The sequence below is a fragment of the Rhincodon typus genome, unplaced genomic scaffold, assembly GCF_021869965.1.
Source record: "Rhincodon typus isolate 14 unplaced genomic scaffold, sRhiTyp1.1 hic_rhity00002858, whole genome shotgun sequence".
Lineage (NCBI taxonomy): Eukaryota > Metazoa > Chordata > Chondrichthyes > Orectolobiformes > Rhincodontidae > Rhincodon > Rhincodon typus.
Window position 1 is genome coordinate 3,875 of NW_025968496.1, and position 18,277 is coordinate 22,151.

General features: G+C 41.0%; 1 protein-coding gene across 1 annotated transcript; it reads left to right on the plus strand.

The window, feature by feature from the left end:
- Positions 1–300: 300 nt before the first annotated feature.
- On the plus strand, positions 301–18,005 carry LOC109925528 (WD repeat-containing protein 26-like; the record flags this gene model as incomplete). Its single annotated transcript, XM_048593431.1, has 4 exons — positions 301–437; positions 10,068–10,165; positions 16,976–17,132; positions 17,901–18,005. Coding segments are annotated over 4 exons (414 nt in total), but the record flags the coding sequence as incomplete, so codon positions are not given.
- Positions 18,006–18,277: the final 272 nt, after the last annotated feature.

Sequence of the window (18,277 nt, forward strand, 5' to 3'; positions counted from 1 at the left end):
TGAACCAAAACTCTTGAGGTCCATCCCATAGGCTTTGATATCCATTGTGTTCAGCTGCTTCTTGAACTCGTATGAAATTAAAGTAAAATCTGGCAACTGTGATGCTGTGGTCCTCAGAAGAAGGCTGAGACTTTAATTGTTAAACCATGTAGTTCTGAAAATTAGATATAGAAGACTGGAGAAATGCTATATGATCTAACTCTGCCATGACTCAACATGAAAATCAAAGCTCAATATAATCTAAATTTACAGATTAGTTGTGATATTCTTGGTCTTAATGCCAAATGTCTTTTTCTTTAGAAGATGAAGTTCTTGCTTCTGCAGCAGAAGTACCTGGAATATCTGGAAGACGGCAAAGTTCTGGAAGCTCTTCAGGTCCTGCGCTGCGAACTGACTCCTCTGAAATACAACACTGAGCGAATCCACATCTTGAGCGGGTAAGAGAAAAGCAATTCCTGATAGCTGCGAACATTTTTTATTGATTCATTGGATGTGAGCATCACTGGCTGGATGTAAGTTTATTATCCATCCCTAATTGTTAAGAGTTACATATAGGTCAGACCAGGTAAGGGTGGCAGTTTCCCTCCCTAGGGGACATTGTGAACTAGGTGGGTTTTTCTGATAATCAACAATGGATTTGTGGTCATCATGAGACTCTTAATTCCAGATTTTTTAAATTGAATTCAAGTTCGAACGTTTGAATTCGAACCAGAGTCTCCAGAACATTACCTGCGTGTCTGAATGAATAGCCTAGAGATAATAAACCTAGGCCACCATTTTCCTGTTAAATCACGTTGCTCAAAACTCAAATTGTGCTGTTTTTGGTACTTTAGCATTAGTTCACACCTTGTTGAGTACTGTGAGGAACCCTACAATCATTGCTTTATCTTTGCTTGGAGCAAATAACAATGCTGTTAATAAAATTTGTGACAGTCTACTAAATAATGGTTATTGGTGGGCACCTCAATCATTTCTAAAAGGCAATTAAAAATTCTGGATTTTTGACTTAATCTTTGGCCTCATTTTCATGACCTTCACAGACATGGTGTGGCTGATGTGTTGCTGATTTTGAAATTCCTCAGTGATGAAAATGATGCTTGTTTTAGATATTTTTAATTTAGCTGGGCAGGTGTGACTTGATCCCAGAACTTCTGGGTGAGAGGTAGGACCACTACAAGAAGAACCCTGTATGCTGAATAATTATTTTTAGTTGATGCTTTCATCTAAATGGCCTGACTTGTGTTGGTTGTAATGGGTGTTATCCATTCTCTGTTTTTCTTTTGGTGGTGAGACTAGCTCAGTATTTCTGAGAAAATATGGAAGACTTGACTTCCATGTACTTTGCATATGGACTTGCTGAATAACAAGCAGAAACCTCATTATTTTCTGCACCTTGTGGGATCATGCTCAATAACGACTGAGATTGGTGAGTGGTGAAAACAGCCTCTTTATTGACCATCAACACTAGCATAGTTCAGCGGCAATTGAATCCAAAGTGCAGTTTTTCAGTAGCCTCCCTTATACACCATTTTTACATACATTAAAATTTTAGCACTTTGGCGTCACATAGTTGTATCTATTGTAAACAAGTTTGCATGACATCTCTCCTCGGGAAACAGGAGATAGTTTAATCACTTGCTGAATGCTGGCTGCTACTCCTGATTGGATTAGAATGTCTGTCTGGTCTGAGCTTGCATAATTAAGAGGTGTTAGTTTTGTCTTTAAAGTTAGTAATGTTGATAAAAACACCAGACCTATATGATCTAAATAAGTGAGAAATTATACATGTACTAAATAAAAGTATAGAGGATATTAAACTGATCTCCCACAGCTGAGTCATGAGATTTTATCTACTGTTGCCGCTTTGTGATAGCTCTTATGCATTCGTTCGTGCAGCTTCATGGAAGTGCTGTTTTGACAGTGAGTTTCTTAAAGAGGAAGCGGCCCTGTTTAATATGCATTTAAAAGGTATAAATCTGTGCGTTAGTACAAGATGGTAGTCCTAAGTAAAAGTTAGAAATAGGTAGTGTATAAGGAAATATTCAGAGATAAAAAGCAGCAAACAATAGGTACATGTTGGTGGAGGAAACTGATGTCCTGCGGACTTTTCAGGTCCCAAGAGATGGTTATTAAGGGCTAATTAATATCGTAATCTTTCCATAGTTTTGATTGAGTTATGGAGACACGATGGCGGGGATGGCATTGTTCTGAGTAGATTACAGTATTAACACTTATTCAGGGGTAGCCTTTGATACAGAAACAAGTCTAAACACTGCTTGCAGCATGGGGCTGATAAGAATTGAAAGGTGTAAAGAAACGGTAATGGGTTGGCAGCCTAGGAAGGGATGTTAATTTAGTTTATCTTGTAAGAGTGAAATGTACTACAAAAACGCGGTTTTATAAATGATTGGAAACGTGGTATAGTAAACATAGTGCTTGTGAGTGAGTTAGTAAAGAGAATCATGATACAATATCTCAATCTGTTATTACCCCATTGGGAGGAGTGCAATAGTTATCAAGCATACCAAAGGTGTATATTTTATTTAATCACCAAAATACTAACTTTGTTTCTCTTAATTTCTTTTATTCTGATCAGTAATAATCACCAGGTTTGTTCAATAAACTCAAATTTCTTAAACACAAACATCATTACAAACGTTGTCAGTGATCACTCGCTAACAAGTATGATTGTCCACTTGGGAAATTCCTTGTCATTGGTCATGGGTTCTGTGGGTTCTGTGGGTCCTCACGCGATTACTGAGTCTGATCCTAGAGCAGCATCTCCGACCACAGTTGGCAGATGTTTCTGGGAGGTGGAATTAGTCCTTGGACTTGATCGCTAAGAAAAGATCCTTTCTCAGGCTCCTTTGTACCTCATATCACCAATGGGTATTCTCAAAGAATTGTCCTTTCAGAAATGAGGTTCCTCCAAGTGTGTTTATTCTGAACAGGAGTGTTCCAGGCATTGGTATCATCGTTGTATTTCTTGAGGTAAGCTTTCAGGTGGTGCTTCAAAAACTTCTCATTTGAGTGCCTTTCTCAAGCTGGGTCAAGATTTGCTTTCGGAGTTTGAACTTGAGTGTTCTAACCACGTGGCCAGCACAATGAAGTTGGATTTGAATAATCAGGGCCTTGATACTGGTGCTGTTGGCTCCTTCAAGGATGCTGATATTAGTATGCCTGTCTTCCCAGCTGATGCGGAGAACCTGTCTGTGTTGTTGATACTTCTCCAGGGCCTTGAGATGGTGTCTATACATAGTCCAAGCTTTTGAGCCATATAGAAGAGTTGGAACGATGACTGCCTTATATACAACGATCTTAGTACCAGCACGTTATCATGGACATTGAAGACTTTCATCTGTGGGTGTCTGAAGTTGGCACTGGCAGATTGGATGCAGTGTTGGATCTCTGCATTGATGTCAACTTTAAATGAGATGTGGCTCCTCAGGTAGGAAAATTGTTCCATTTTTGAGAGGATTTCTTTGTTCTTAGTGGCTGGATAAACTGGAACTTGCCCAGGCGTGGGTTGGCAAAGGACTTGAATCATCTTGATATCAAGGCTGAGACCAATTCTTTGGTATACTCCTATGAAGGTGTTAAGCAAGGCTTAACAATTCTCTTAGAAGAGAGCAGAGATGGTGTTGTAATCACTTGCTGAAGTTCCACAAACAATGTAAGTGTTGTTTTCTTGGATTTCCACTGGTTAAAGTTGAAGAATTTTCCATTCATCTTGTAGACCATGTCTGCAACCTTGGGAAGCTTCATTTTGACAAGATGAAAGATGGTGTTGATGGAGAAAAGGTAGTGAGGGTGATGATGAATCCCTACTTCACTCCAGTCATGGCCTCAAAGTTTTTGTCACATTTCCATCGATGAGGACTATCACCAAAAACTTCGGAGGTGGAGAATGTTGACGAATTTCTCTTAGCAGCCAAAAGTTGACAGGGTTTCAATAGCACTTTCCAGTCGACTAAGTTAAAATCCTTGGTCTTAAAGTGTTGGTGTTCCTGCAGTTTTTTCTTGTGTGGAGTTGTCGAGCAATGAAAATAGTGTCACAGTTTGATCGGGGACCACAGAGGCTTTCTGGAAGGGTTTCTTTAGAGACAGAGGGTGGCTGCTGAGGATTCAGACATTTGACCTTCCTAGCAATGGAGAGAAGGGAGATTGCTCAGTAGTTTCTGCAGTCCACTTTGTCTCCTTTTATGAAGATTGGCGATGGTGGAGTTTTTCAGCAACAGTCGATGGATCTGATGGGTGAGCTGTGCTTCCCCAAGTTTGAAATCTCTACTGGAATCCTATCTAGCCCTGAAGTATTTACATTCTTCTTGTGTTTAATGGTGACTTTGACCTATTAAACTTGCCTGGGAGTCTGAGATCATCTTTGGATTGTTGGAAGTTTCCCTCGAACATGTCCTCATCTGCGATTGTATCGTGATTTACGATATATGGTTACCAAACAAGCTGGTATGGAGTGAAACTGTCCCATTAATCTCAAGCATTCAGAATCATGAGATGACAGTACAATTCTGCAGAAATGATGTAGGTTTAAGTTTTTATATAAAAAAAAACACCCACAGGGTGTAGGAGTAGAAGGCCATTGGGCCCGACCGCCAACATACTGGGCGTTACCATTGACCTGAAACTCATCTGGATTCTCCATATAAATACAGTCACTATGAGCAGTTTAGAGGCTGAGAATACTGCAGTGAATAACTGCCTCATGAATCCCCAAAGCCTGTCTTCCATCTACAAGCACACATCAGGAGTGTGATGGAATACTCCCCACTTGCATGGATGACTGCAACAACAACACTCAAGCTTGACACTGTCCAGGACGAAGCAGTGGCCCCAAATCTATGAACATTCATTATGTCTGCCGCCAACATATGACATGCGTCGTTGCTCCTATTTACGAGATGAAATGGAGAAATTCATCATAGATCCTTAGACAGTGCCTTCTAAACCTACAATTGCTTCCATCTAGAAGGACAAGGACGTGGGAACCCTATGACCAACAAATTCCCTTCAAGCCACTCACCTTCCTAATTTGGGAGTATGTCGCCATTCCTTCACTGCTGGGTCAAAATCCTGGAATTATATCTCCAGCCGCATTATGCGTCTATATGCAACACATGGACCACCACCTTCTTAAGGATTGGGCATTAAATGCTGACCCAGCTAGTGATGCCCATATCCCATGAGTGACTATTAAGTAAATGGTCTGCTCCACCATTGATTGAGATCTGATAATCCTTAGCTCCACTTTCCCGCTTTTTCCCTGAATTCTCTTTTTTTTTTTTTTTTTATTTTTATAAAGAACCTATCTCAGCTTTGAACAACATACTTAACAGCCAAGCCTCGATGGTCTCTCCAGTAAATGATCCTGCAGAATCAGTACTGTCTTTAGGGGGTGCGGGGCGGTGCAATATCTGCTTTATCACTGTCTTAAATGGGTGGCTTCTTATCCTGAGATTATGCCCTGTGTTCTGACTACCACCACCACTGCCCCCCCCATAAAAAAGGGGAATATCCGCTCCCCTTCTATCCTGTCAAGACCCCAAGAATCTCTTATGTTTCAGTGGCATCATCTCTCATTCTACTTGACTCCAAGGATTACAAGCCTATCTACTAAATCTCATCTCATAGGAAGTCCCTCCATACCCAGAATCATCCCATTGAAACTGTTGTGGGCTGACTCCAAAGCCACTATGCCTTAAGGCAACAATATAGTCTAACTAGTGCTTTATATAATTATAGCAAGACCTCCCCAATTTTATTCTCTATTCCATTTGAAATATGCCTGCCCTCTTATCCAACGCTATTAGAAAAGTTGGGTGGCATTTTTTTTGTGATCTATGATTGAAGATCCCCAAATCTCTCGGGACCTGCAGGTTTCTGTAGTCTTTCAACATCTAGATATTATTCCTGCCAAAGTGCACATCCTCTTAATTTCCCACAGTATATTCCATCTGCCAACTTTTAGTCTACTCCATGGAGCTTTATAAACCTTAACAGACTCTCTTTATCCTTGCTACTTGCCCTTCTGCCTATTTTTCTGTCATCTACAAACTTGATGGTACAACTTACTCTGTCAGCCAAGTCATTGATATGAATTGCAGGTAATTGTGGTCCCAACACTGAACCCTGTGGTGCTCCATTAGTTACAGGTTATCATCTTGAAAATGCCTTCTTATCCCAAATCTATCTTGTATTAGTTAGCCAGTCCTCTATCCATGCTAATATACTGCACCAGTTCCATGGGCTCTTGTCTTAAGTATCCTTATGTTCAGTACATTAGTGAGTGGCTTTAAAATGCTATTTCTGTCCTCTACTGTGAAGACAGAGTATTTATTGAACTCTGCTGCATTTCCTGGTTCCCTTAATATTTCCTCAGCCTCTAAATGTTCTGCTTTATTATTTGCTATTTCCTACACCAAGGAGCCGCCTCTCTTCCTTTTTATATACATTAAGAAACTGTTTGTTAGTTTTTATATTGCATTGTAGTGTATCTTTTTACATTCTAATATACCTAATTTTTCTGGCCATCTTCTGTTGGCTTTTACAAATCCTCAAGCTAATCATAGACAACAGGGAAAATGCTCTGGTGGGGCCAAGCATCTGAATTCAAAGAATTAAAATGGAGTTCTAATTGGCTGGTTGATTTCCTGTTGTCAAAGCCTCCATGCTGGCAGCTATAGTATCAATGGGAGATACTTAAATCCAACCTGTGGGTATTGAGATTCAGTCTGATAAGTTGGAATACAAGTAGCTGTTGAGCTTTCAGAGTTGAAGTATTTAAAATCCTGATTTCTGGAACTTTACTTGTACCTAGGAGGTATTTTGAGATCTGTGCTGCTTGTTCTAATTTAATGTTTCTTTTCTTTTAACTGACACCTAGGATTTTTAAAAATTCTGTTGTGGGACGTGGGTATGGCTGGCTGGCAGTATTTATTGCCCATCCCTAATTTGCCCTTGAGAACGTGTTGGTGAGCTGCTGCCTTGAACTGCTGAAGCCCAGATGCTGCAGGAATACCCACAATGCTGTTAGGGACGGAATTCCGGGATTTTTACCCAGTGACACTGAAGGAACAGAAATATATTTCCAAGTCAGGATGGCGAGTAGCTTGGAGGGGATATTGCAAGTGGTGATATTCCCACATACGTGCTGCCTTTGTCCTTCTAAACAGAAGTGGTTGTGGGATTGGAAGATGCTAACTAATGATCTTTGGTGAATTTCTGTATTGAATCTTATAGTACATACTACTGCTTCTGAGCATCTGTGGTGGAGGGAGTGGATGCTTATGGATAATGTGCCAGTCAAGCAGGCTGCTTTGTCCTGGATGATATGAAGCTTCTTGTGTTGTTGGAACTGCACCCATCTAAGCATGTGGGGAGTACTCCATCAAAGTCCTGACTTGTGCCTTGTAGATGGTGGACAGGCTTTGGGGAGTCAGGAGGTTAGTTACTTGCAATATTCCCAGCCTCCGACCTGCTCTTGTAACCACTGTATAGGCTGAATCCAGTTGATTTTCTTCCGAATGGTAATCCTCAGGATGTTGATAGTGACAGATTCAGTGAGGGAATGTCAAGGAATGGTGATTCCACCTCCCTTATTAGAGGTGGTCATTGGCACAAATTACTTGTTTTCAGCCCAAGAATGGATACTGTCCCAAGTCTTGCTGCTTTTGGATACACTGCTTCAATATCTGAGGAATTATGAATCATGCTGAACATTTGTATAATTATTGGCAAACATCCCCACTTCTGACCTTTATGAAGGAGGAGGAAGATCATTGAAGCAGCTCAAGATGGTTGAGATTAGGACGCTACCCTGAGGAACTCCAGAGATGACTGACCTTCAACAATCACTGCCATCTTCCTATGTGCGAGGTATGACTCCAACCGGCAGAGTGTTTGACCCCTGATTCTCATTGATACCCATTTTGCTAGAGCTCCTTGATGCCACACTTGGTTTAATGCACTCTTAATTCAGCTGTTTTCTGTTTGAATCAAGGCTGTAATGAGGTAAGGAGTTGTGGCCCTAGCAGAATCCAAACTGAGTTTCACTGAACAGGTTATTGCTGAGGAGGTGCTGCTTGATAGCACTGCTGAAGACACCTTCCATCACTTTACTGATGTTCAAGTGTACACTGCAGTAGTAATTGGCTGGCTTGGATTCTTCCTGCTCTTAGTGTACAGACCTGGGCAATTTTCCATATTGTCAGGTAGATAGTGTTGTAACTGAACTGGAGTACCTTGGCTAGGCATGTGACAAGTTTCAGAGCACAAGTCTTCAGTACTATTGCTGGAATGTTGTCAGTCCCATAGTTCTTGTAGTATCCAGTGTCTCCAACTAATTTTTTTATCACGGGGTTAATCTAATTTGCCTGCCTGTGTTTAACCTGGTGCCATGAGATGTCAAGGGGCCATGAGTCAATGTTGATGACACCCAGGGCAACTCCCTGTCAGTTGTATACTACTGAGCTGCCACATCTGGGTCTGTATTGCTGGAGGGACATGGCATATCAGAGATGGGAGTGTCTGGGACATAGTCATACCCATGGAATCATATCTTGCAGACAATGTTGGAATTTAGCCTGTCTAGTTTGAAACAGCTCTCTCAATTTTGGCACAAGGCCCCGGATGTTAGTAAGGAGGACTTTGAATGGGCTGACAGGGCTATTTTTGATATTGTTGTTCGATACCAAGATTGATGCCAGGCGATCTGTCTTTGTTAACACTTTGTAACAATAGATATGACTGAGTGACTTGCTGGGCCATTTCTGAGGGCATTTGAGATTCAACCATGTTGCAGTGATTCTGGTTTCAGATTTAGGCCAAATCGGGTGAAATGGCAGATTTCTTTCCCTGAAGGACGTTAGTGAACCAGATGAACTTTTCTGACAAACAGCAATGGTTTCATAGTCATTGAATTCTTAATTCCAGATTCTTTTTATGCAACTCAAATTCTACCATCTGCTTTGGTGAAATTCTAACCCAGGACCCAAACTGAGTCACTGGATTAATAGTCTAGAAATAATACTGCTAGACCATTGCTTCCCCTATAATATATGTGCTGAAGCAGCAACTGTAGTTCAAAGGCTGTTGCTAGGCAAATGTCAGGACAAATCCCCAACTTTTTGAAGCTTGTAAATTGATTAAATCCACATGACTCCTTCCTTGTCTCACAAAAGCCTAGTGGCTTACATTCTTTCCACACAGTCATTTGACTTTTAATGACTAGTAGATGAACAACAACATGCCAACTTTAACTCTTTTTAGTTTCATGGTGTCCCTAATTTAAGTGTAGCAATTGTCCAAATCCTTCCATCTCTTTCAGCTTCCTTCGCCATAATATTTGAACAGACTTTGTATTCATAGTACTGCTCATGATATTTTAATGTATGTATCTGGACTCATAGGTCCTTTTTTGAGCCCCTACTGTTTCTAGCTCTTCACGCTGTACTAGCCACTTTAAGGCCAAAGTAGGTGTTCTCTCAGTTGCCTGCATGAAATCCATTTGCCACATTTTGCGCATTTACCTAAGCTACCAATATCTCTTTGCAATTCTGTTCTTCCATGTACGTTGCTTGCAATATCTTTGTGTTATCCAAAAATGTGAAAATATGGTTCTAGTTCAACATTTGCATTGATAGATAGGCTAAATAATTGATACCTCAACACTGATCCTTGGTGGCTACCGTTAGTCACATCCTGTCAGTTAGGTTTCCTGATTGTTATTTCCCTACATTTTCCTGTCCCAAAACCAACTTCCTAACCAGGTCAATACCTGGCCTCAGTTTGAAATTGACAAATGTTCTCTTGTGAATGATTTCAAATGCTTCTGAGATTTCATTTAAGTCATGGCTCTTTGCCTACAGGACTCAAGAAGCTACAAACTAAAGAGAAAACAAAACCAAAAGCAGAACTTATTTAATTTTAATTTCCAAAGAGTTCTTTTTATGCTACCTCTGTTCTAGTTCTTCTCATCATCCATATTCACAAAGAAAATTTGACCCTATCAGTATGGCTGCTGAAAACCTCATTTTTGTGTCTTATCTCTGCAGGTATCTAATGTGCAGTCATACAGATGACCTGAGAGCAAAGGCAGAGTGGGAAGGAAAAGGGACTGCTTCACGATCAAAATTACTTGACAAACTTCAGAGTAAGTGATTCTTTTCATGAAAGCAATAGAACAATGTTGAAACAAATTGATAAATTCTAGATTATTAGATAAATTAGGTTTAGGTTTGAACAGTGGCTACAAAATAATAACTATAATGGCATTGTGTTAATTGACTGCTTAGCTCACTGTGCTGTGAGATATTGATATTCTAGTAGATTGTGCTATGGATTACTTGGACATTGCAGCCACGTGATGTCATCATTGCAACCATACAAACAATTAAAGGTAATGTGACCGGATTTTTATTCGTGGTTATGGGCTTTACTGGCTGGACTAGCATTTATTGCCTATCCCTTGTTGCGTTTGAGAAGGTGGTGGTGAGTTTGAACCACTGCAGTTCATTTGGTATAGGCACACCCACAATGCTGTTCGAAAGGGAGCTTCAGGATTTCGACTCAGCGACACCGAAGGAGCAAGGATATATTTCCAACTAAGTATCGTTAGTGCCTTGGAGAGCAACTTGGAGATGGCATTCTAATGTACCTGTTGCCCTTATTTAAGATGTTATTCATGGGTTTGGAAGTGCTGTCTAAGGAGCATTGGTGAGTTTCTGCGGTCCATATTGTAAATGGTATACTCTGATGCTGAATGTTGGTGTTGGAGGGAGTGAATGTTTATGAATGTGGTGTTAATCAAGTGGGCTGATCTATCTTGAATAGTGTCAAGTTTCTTGAGTGTTGTTGGAGTTACACTCCACTTGCCTGGATGAGTGCATTTCGTCACACCTGATTTGTGCCTTGGACAGGCTACCTGAGCATTCCGGTTCATCAGGTAGTAGAAACTAAAATGGATGTTATCCTTTATTTTAAAGGGAATGGATTATAACAATAAGGATGTCTTGCTAAAACTATACAAGGCACCAGTCAGATCATACCTGGAATGCTATGAACAGTTTTGGTACCTAGTTATGAAAACATAGATAAGGCAGTCCAGAGAAAGTTGTTTGATTCTGGGTGTAGAGGGATTCTTGCATGAAGAGAGATTGAGTAGATTGGGCTTGTACTTATTGACGGTCTTTGCCCTTTGTGGGAGAGACCAGAATAAGCAAGTGCAAGCAGAGTTAAGTCTCGCCCTTTTAGGATTTAAGGTGAGATGCTTTCTTCTTGGAAGAGATAGTCAAATCTGTGGAATTCTTTACTGCAGAGGCCAGTGAGCCTGGACAGTTAAGTATATTCAAACTGTGATACTGACTTTTTAAGCATAAAATCACAGTATGAAGGTTATGGGAATAAGGTAAGAAAGTGGACTTTAGGATTATAGATCAGCCACTATCTCATTTAATGGTGGAGCTGACTTGATGGACCACATAGGAGCAGGAGACTAATCTTATGGCTTTGGGAGCAGAAAGTGTTACTGCAAGTCTCCTGAACCTGGCAGATGCAATATGATATGAGAAAATGTGATGTTACTCATTTGAGTAAGAGGAATAGAGGAACCTACATATTATTTAAATAGGGAAAGACAGATGATTTGGGGGCCCTAGTGTATGAACCACAAAAATGCTAGCATCCAAGTTTTAGGGGATAATAGTGAATGGAACTGGAATGTTGGACTTCGTTTCAAAGGAAATGGAGCCCTGTTAAGTTTCTGAACAGTTGTAACCCCCAGGATGATAGTGTGGGATTCAGCGATGGTAATGCCACTGAATGTCAAGGGACAATGGTTTGATTCTCTTGATGTTCATTGCTTGACTTTTGTGGCACGAATGCTACTTGCTACTTGTCAGGCCAAATCTGGATATTGTCCAAGTTTTGCTGACTTTCAGCATGGACTACTTCAATATCTGAGAAGTTGCAAATGGTGCATGAACATTGGTTGAACAATGAGTGTCTCCATTTCTGACCTTATGATGGAGGGAAAGTTGTTTGAAGCAGCTCAAGATGTTTGGTCCTAGGACACTACCCTGGCGAACTCTGCAAATGTCATAGGGCTGAGGTCAGTGACCTGTAGCAACCAGGGCCATCTCCCTATGTGCCAGTATGACTCCAACCAGCAGAGTTTTTTTCCCTGATTACAATTCACTACACTTTTTTGCTAGAGCTCCTTGATATCACACACAGTCAAATGCAGCCTTGATGTCAAGGGCAGTACTCTCACTTTACCTCTGGAATTCAGCTCTTTTGTGCATGTTTGAACCAAGGCTGTAATGAGGTCAGGAGCTGAGTGGCCCTGGCGGAACCCAAACTGGGCGTCGCTGAGCAGGTGCTGCTTGATTGTACTGTTGATGACATCTTCCATCACTTTACTGATGATCAAGAGTCGACAGATGGGGCAAGAAATTGGCTGAGTTGGATTTGTCCTGCTTTGTGTGTACAGGGCATACCTGGGCTATTTTCCAATGCTAGTGTTATAGCTGTTTAGGAATAGCTTGGCTTCGGGAGCCGCAAGCTTTGGAATGCACATCTTCAGAGCTGTTGCTTTATTATTGTCCGGGTTCATAGCCTTTGCAGTTTATAGTGCCTTCACTCATTTTTTGATATTTATATGAAGTGAATCAAATTGACTTTTTCTGGTGGGAGAGTTGTCTTAGGGCATGATTACGTAACTTTTCAATGCTTTAAAAATTCTGCCAATGAGGAAAGCCAGTTGATCAGTCAATTTACAAATTTCATTTATAATCATTGCAGATATGCTCCTGATATGCCTGGCAATGCTGAATAGATCAGGCCTGTGCCCATTTTAATTTCAAAGAATGGGAAGTGCTTTTATTTCAAATTGCACCTTGAATAGGGCCTGTGTGCTGCAGTAGTCGACCATTCAGCCCATTCACCCCACTTTGTCATTTAATAAGGTTAGGCTTTGTGTTCCAGGTTCCACATTTCTGCATACCCCCAAATAAACTTGGGTTCTTTGTTAGACGGTGGAGTTGTTCTATTTCTGCCTTGAGAGTATTCAATGACCTTGATTCCACTGCTTTCTGAGGCAGGGTTCCAAAGTTGCTCAACCTTCTAATCAAAACAAATTCTCTTAACCTCTGACTGTGAACAAGATAGGCTAAAGTCATCAGATGTCTGCGAGTTCAAAACCTTTGTTCTCTGCACTAAAAAGGCTGAATGTGCCAATACTAGAACATGCTTGCAATGTGGCACTTTTTAGTTGCTTCTCCAAACGGGGGTGGGGAAGATCAGGACTGAGGGAAACTGCATTAAGAAGCAGGAAGTGTCTGGGGTAGTGTGGGAGAAGGACAAAGGGGAAGACTCCTGGGCCCTCCTTGTCGCTGTATCTCCAAGCTTTTGTGCCCACATTGCCTCTCCTCAAAGCACAACCCACTTCAAAATACATGTAATTTTTATATAGTATAAATTGTAACTCCATTTGAAGTTTAAGATCAAAAGCTTCAACACCAAGTCTGATTTGCTCAGTACTATTCTCTGCCGATCAACATCAGAGTATGCTTTGCATGAGTAGCTAGGAGAGCACATCCAGAGTGAGGCACAGTCTGCATGTCTGTTTCTGGGAATTTGGAGGACCCAGGGGAATTTGGTGCAGAGGGGAAAAGGTGTTTTTTACTACTTTTGGTTCATTGTTTGTAAACAGGATAGATTGGGGCCCAGCAGAAAACAGTGACATCACAGGAAAACCGTAAATTCATTTGTTGGTAATAGCTGATAATCTGAATATTATAAATTGCTTTCAGATAAAATGTACACAGAATAAATAGTTTACAGATTAAAAAAAGACAACTAATGGAAAATTTAAAAACTTAAGTAAATATAGCGGTGATGTGGGCCAGGTAACGTGTTGAACCTGCAAGTTGTGGGAGTTGGTGGACCCCATTGTGGTTCATCGAGACTACATCTGTAGCAAGTGTTGGTTGCTTGATTAACTCTGGCTCAGAATTGATGAGCTGGAGTTTGACCTTTGAATACAGTAACACAACAGGTATGGGCAGAGTTACATGGATGCTGTATTTAGGAGACAGTCGCACTCGGATCAACTACCTTAAATTCAGTCAGTGGACAGGGACGGAAGTTGTGATCGATGCAGTTAGAAGGATCCAGGAGGTAGTATGACAGGAAACTCAGCAAGTTTGACATTCTTGCTCTCCAGGTAAGAGGTGTGACTGTAGGGAAGATGAGCATAGCACTGTGGTGCAGGAAACCATTGAAGGAGGAGGAGAAAAGAGAAAAATATGGTTGTAATAGGGTGTTGTACTGTCAGTGAGTGGATGCTGTTCTCTGGTCAGGATCCAGAGTTCTGAAGGCTGTGTTGCCTGCCTGGTGACAATTGAGCTGCAGAGGAACTTGGTTAGGAAGCACCCTGTTGTTAAGGTCCACCTAGCTACTAACGATGTAGGCAGAAAGAGGTTCTGCTAAGGCAATATGGGTGGTTTTTAGAGCTAAATGTAAAAACAGAACCAAAAAGGTGGTAATCTCTGGATTACCTGAGGCAAGAGCTAATGGTACATAGTAAGATTAAAGTGTGGCACAAAGGTTGGTGTGAGGAGAAGTGGCCAGAATTCATAGAACATTGTCACCAGTAGTGGGAATCACCAGGTGGGATTAAGAGGGTCTTTTTCAGGTTGGCAACCTGTAACCAATGACGTTCCACAGGGATCAGTATTGGCATTGCAACTATTTACAATGTATATATTAATGACTTGGAAGAAGGAAGTGAGTATACTGCAGTCACACTCTCAAATGACGGGAAAATAGGTGGATAGGCAAGTTGTGAGAAGGATACGCGGTTTACAGAGCATCAGGTGGGAAAATGTGAAGTTCGTTTTGGAAGAGAACTAAAGATTACTGGGAGTGGTCCCTTTTATTTAAGGAATTATTGCATTGGAGGCATTTCAGAGGAGGTTCTCTAGGAGGATCGCAGGTATGGAGGGATTGTCTAATGAGCAAAAGTTAAATGTGATCAAGTCTAGAATCAGAGGGCGTAATCCCTGAATAAAGGGATGCCAATTTAAGACTGAAATGAGGAATCTCTTCTCAGTTGTCTTTGGAGCCCCTTGCCCACAGAACTGTGGGGCAAAGTCCTTGTGTATATTTAAGGCTGAGAGATTCTTGATCAGTAGGAGAAATCAAGGGTTCCTGTGAAAAGGCAGGAAGATGGCTGTGAGGAATGTCTGATCAGCCATGATTCTATTCAGTGGTGCAGCAGTCTTGAAGGGGTGAATGGCCTACCCCGTACCTATTCCTTATGGCCTTATGGAAGGATAGGCAGGCAGGAAGTAAGGAAAATAGGTGTAGTTATGTTAGTAAAGGAAGAGATCGGTATTGTAATGAGAAATGATATCAGTACTGAAGGTCTCGACATAAAATCAGCCTGGGTAGAAATAAGCTATAGCAAAGGAAAGAAGACCCTGATGGTTGCAATCTACAATTTCTCAAACAGTAGAGTCATAGAATTGTACAGCACAAAACAGACCCTTCATTTCAACTTGGCTCTGCTGACCAGAATTCTAAATTAATCCAGTCCCCTCCACCAGCATTTGGCCCATATCCCTCTTAAACCCTTTCTATTCATGTACCCATCCAGATGCCTTTTAAATGTTGTAATTACACCAGTCTCCACCACTTCCTATGGCAGCTCACTGCGTACATGCACCACACTCTGTGGAAAAAGTTGCTCCTTACGTCCCTTTCAAATATTTCCCCTCTCACCTTAAACCTATGCCCTCTAGTTTTGGACTCCCCTACCCTGAGAAAAAGACCTTGTCCCTTCACCTTATCCATGTCCCTCAATTTTACCAATCTCTACGTAGACCTGCAGTTGGATGCAGTATAGGCCAGGAAATGCAGGACCTTGTCAGAAAGAAACAGCAATAATCATGGGTGATTTTAATATAAATGTAGACTGGATTCATCAAATTGGCAACAATAGCCTCGAGAGGAAAATTCATTGAATGTATTTGTGATTTGTTTTTCGGAGAAATATGTTGAGAATCCAACCAGAGAGCAGGCTATTCTGGACTTGGTATTGTGGAATGAGGTGGGATTAAATAATCCATTTCGTGGTAGGAAAAACAATCCTTGAGGGAAGGGTGACCAAGCATGCTCGAACTTCAACTTCAATTTGCAGGAACTAGGTTCGGTTTTAGAAACTAGGGTCCCACGCTTGGGTTTTGGAGTTAAACAAAGTTGTTACGTTGGCATGAAGACAAATCTGGCTCTCGTGGATGGGCAGGAAATCTAAAAGGTAGGACAGTTGAAAAGCAGTGGCCAATGTTTCAGGGGATAGTAGTTGCTGCTAACTAAAACATTGTAGAAACGAAGATTGTAAGAGAAGGGGGGGATACAAAATAAGCAAGGAAATTATTGATCATATAGGCCAGTGTTCGCTGATGCTGGCAGCTGCAGGTGCCTATGCATGCGCACTTATTGAGAATGCATGGTTCCCAGCATTGTCGTCATGTAGGCATCCCAATGATTGTATTGAATGGCAAAGGATGCTGGAAGGGCATGAATTGTCTTGTACTGCTTCCAGTTGTTCTGTACTTAAAAATCTGGAATTAAGTGGAATGGTTACCATGAATCCATTGTTGATTGGTGAACCAGATGGGTTTTTTTGGACAACGTCCTTTAGGGAAGGAAACTGCAATCCTTATCTGTCCTTATCTGTACATGTGACTCCAGACCCACAGCGATGTGGTGGACTCTTAATTGCCTTCTGAGCACTTGTGTATGGGCAATAAATTCTGGCCTAGCCAGTGGTGCCCACATCCTATGAATGACAAAAAAAAATCCAGACATATAAAATTAGTTGTACAACAGCATCGGCTGATGTTTGAACAGATCAAATGGATTTTTTTGTGAAATTGTTTATTTTGACTTATTTTGCTAGTGTACCTACCCCCATCAGTGATGCTACCTCCACGACGCTTACAGACACTACTGCGCCAAGCAGTGGAACTGCAAAGGGATCGGTGCCTGTATCACAATACTAAACTAGATGGCAACCTGGACTCGATGTCTCTACTTATAGACCATGTTTGCAGTAGGTAAGGAATAAATCACCAAATGTTTTTGTTTGGAGCCTTATTGCGTTTCTCAAATCTTCATATGCAGTCACTGAAAATACAGTTGAATATTCTCCTTTTTAAAAGAGACCATTTTGTGAATAGTGGATTTTTTTTCCTTGAAATGCTGGATGAACAAATAATGTTGGTGAAACCATTAGGAAGAATGCAGAAGCAATTTAGAATGATCCAAGAATGAGAAACATCAGAAAAAGTTGGGACTGTTTTCCTTGGCTGAGAGGGGATTTGATAAGAGGTTTTCTGTCTGGCTGGACAGGGTAGACGGGGAGAAACTGTTTGTTCAAAAGAAAAGATTGAGAGTAAAGATTGTAAGTGCTGATGAAGCAAGAGTATGTGAGAATTTCTTTTTCACAAAGCAAATAGCTAGGGGATGGAGAATAGTGCCTAAAAATGTGCTGGATAGAAATGATGTTTAGGGATATGAGGAAAAGGCAGAAGACTGGCACAAGATGAACCAGTGCAGGCACAAGGGCCAATTGACTACATAATAATTCTGTGCTTCTGCCCCTTGAATAGAGACTAGTTTGATTGCCAGAACATACTGACAAAATTGTAGGTAAAATCATTATCTGAAATGCAACAACAGTTCCATAGCCATGGAATGACATTTTGGATTGTGAACAAGGAACTGGTGCTAAAGCCGACAGTCATCTGACTCTGAAACTTAGGACAAGTTAACTGACCAGGAGAGATTTATGTATTCTCATCATGTCTATTCTAATGTTTTAGTGTGCGCATTTGTGGCAGGTAACAACTGTGATTGCGATAGGAGAACAAGATGCAACTTTTTGTTACCTTGAAGCCTCCCATTCACTGCCTGGGCCTTGAACTATGGAAGCCACCACTTTACTGTTTAGTTGTGATGTCTTTGTTTTGATTTGGTTATTGCTTACATTGACTTGTATTGTTTTGAAATATATTGATGAACTCTAAACACCTGTCTGAATTTTCCTTGGGATGGCAAAGTAGTCATGTATTAAACTAAATGGAGCTCCTTGATTTATGATCCCAGCTGATTTTATTCCTGAAAATGTTGGATCCCTGATTGAAATCTGGCTTTAAAGGTAATGAAGTGGTCTTTTACTGAAGTACAAACACAATGCAAA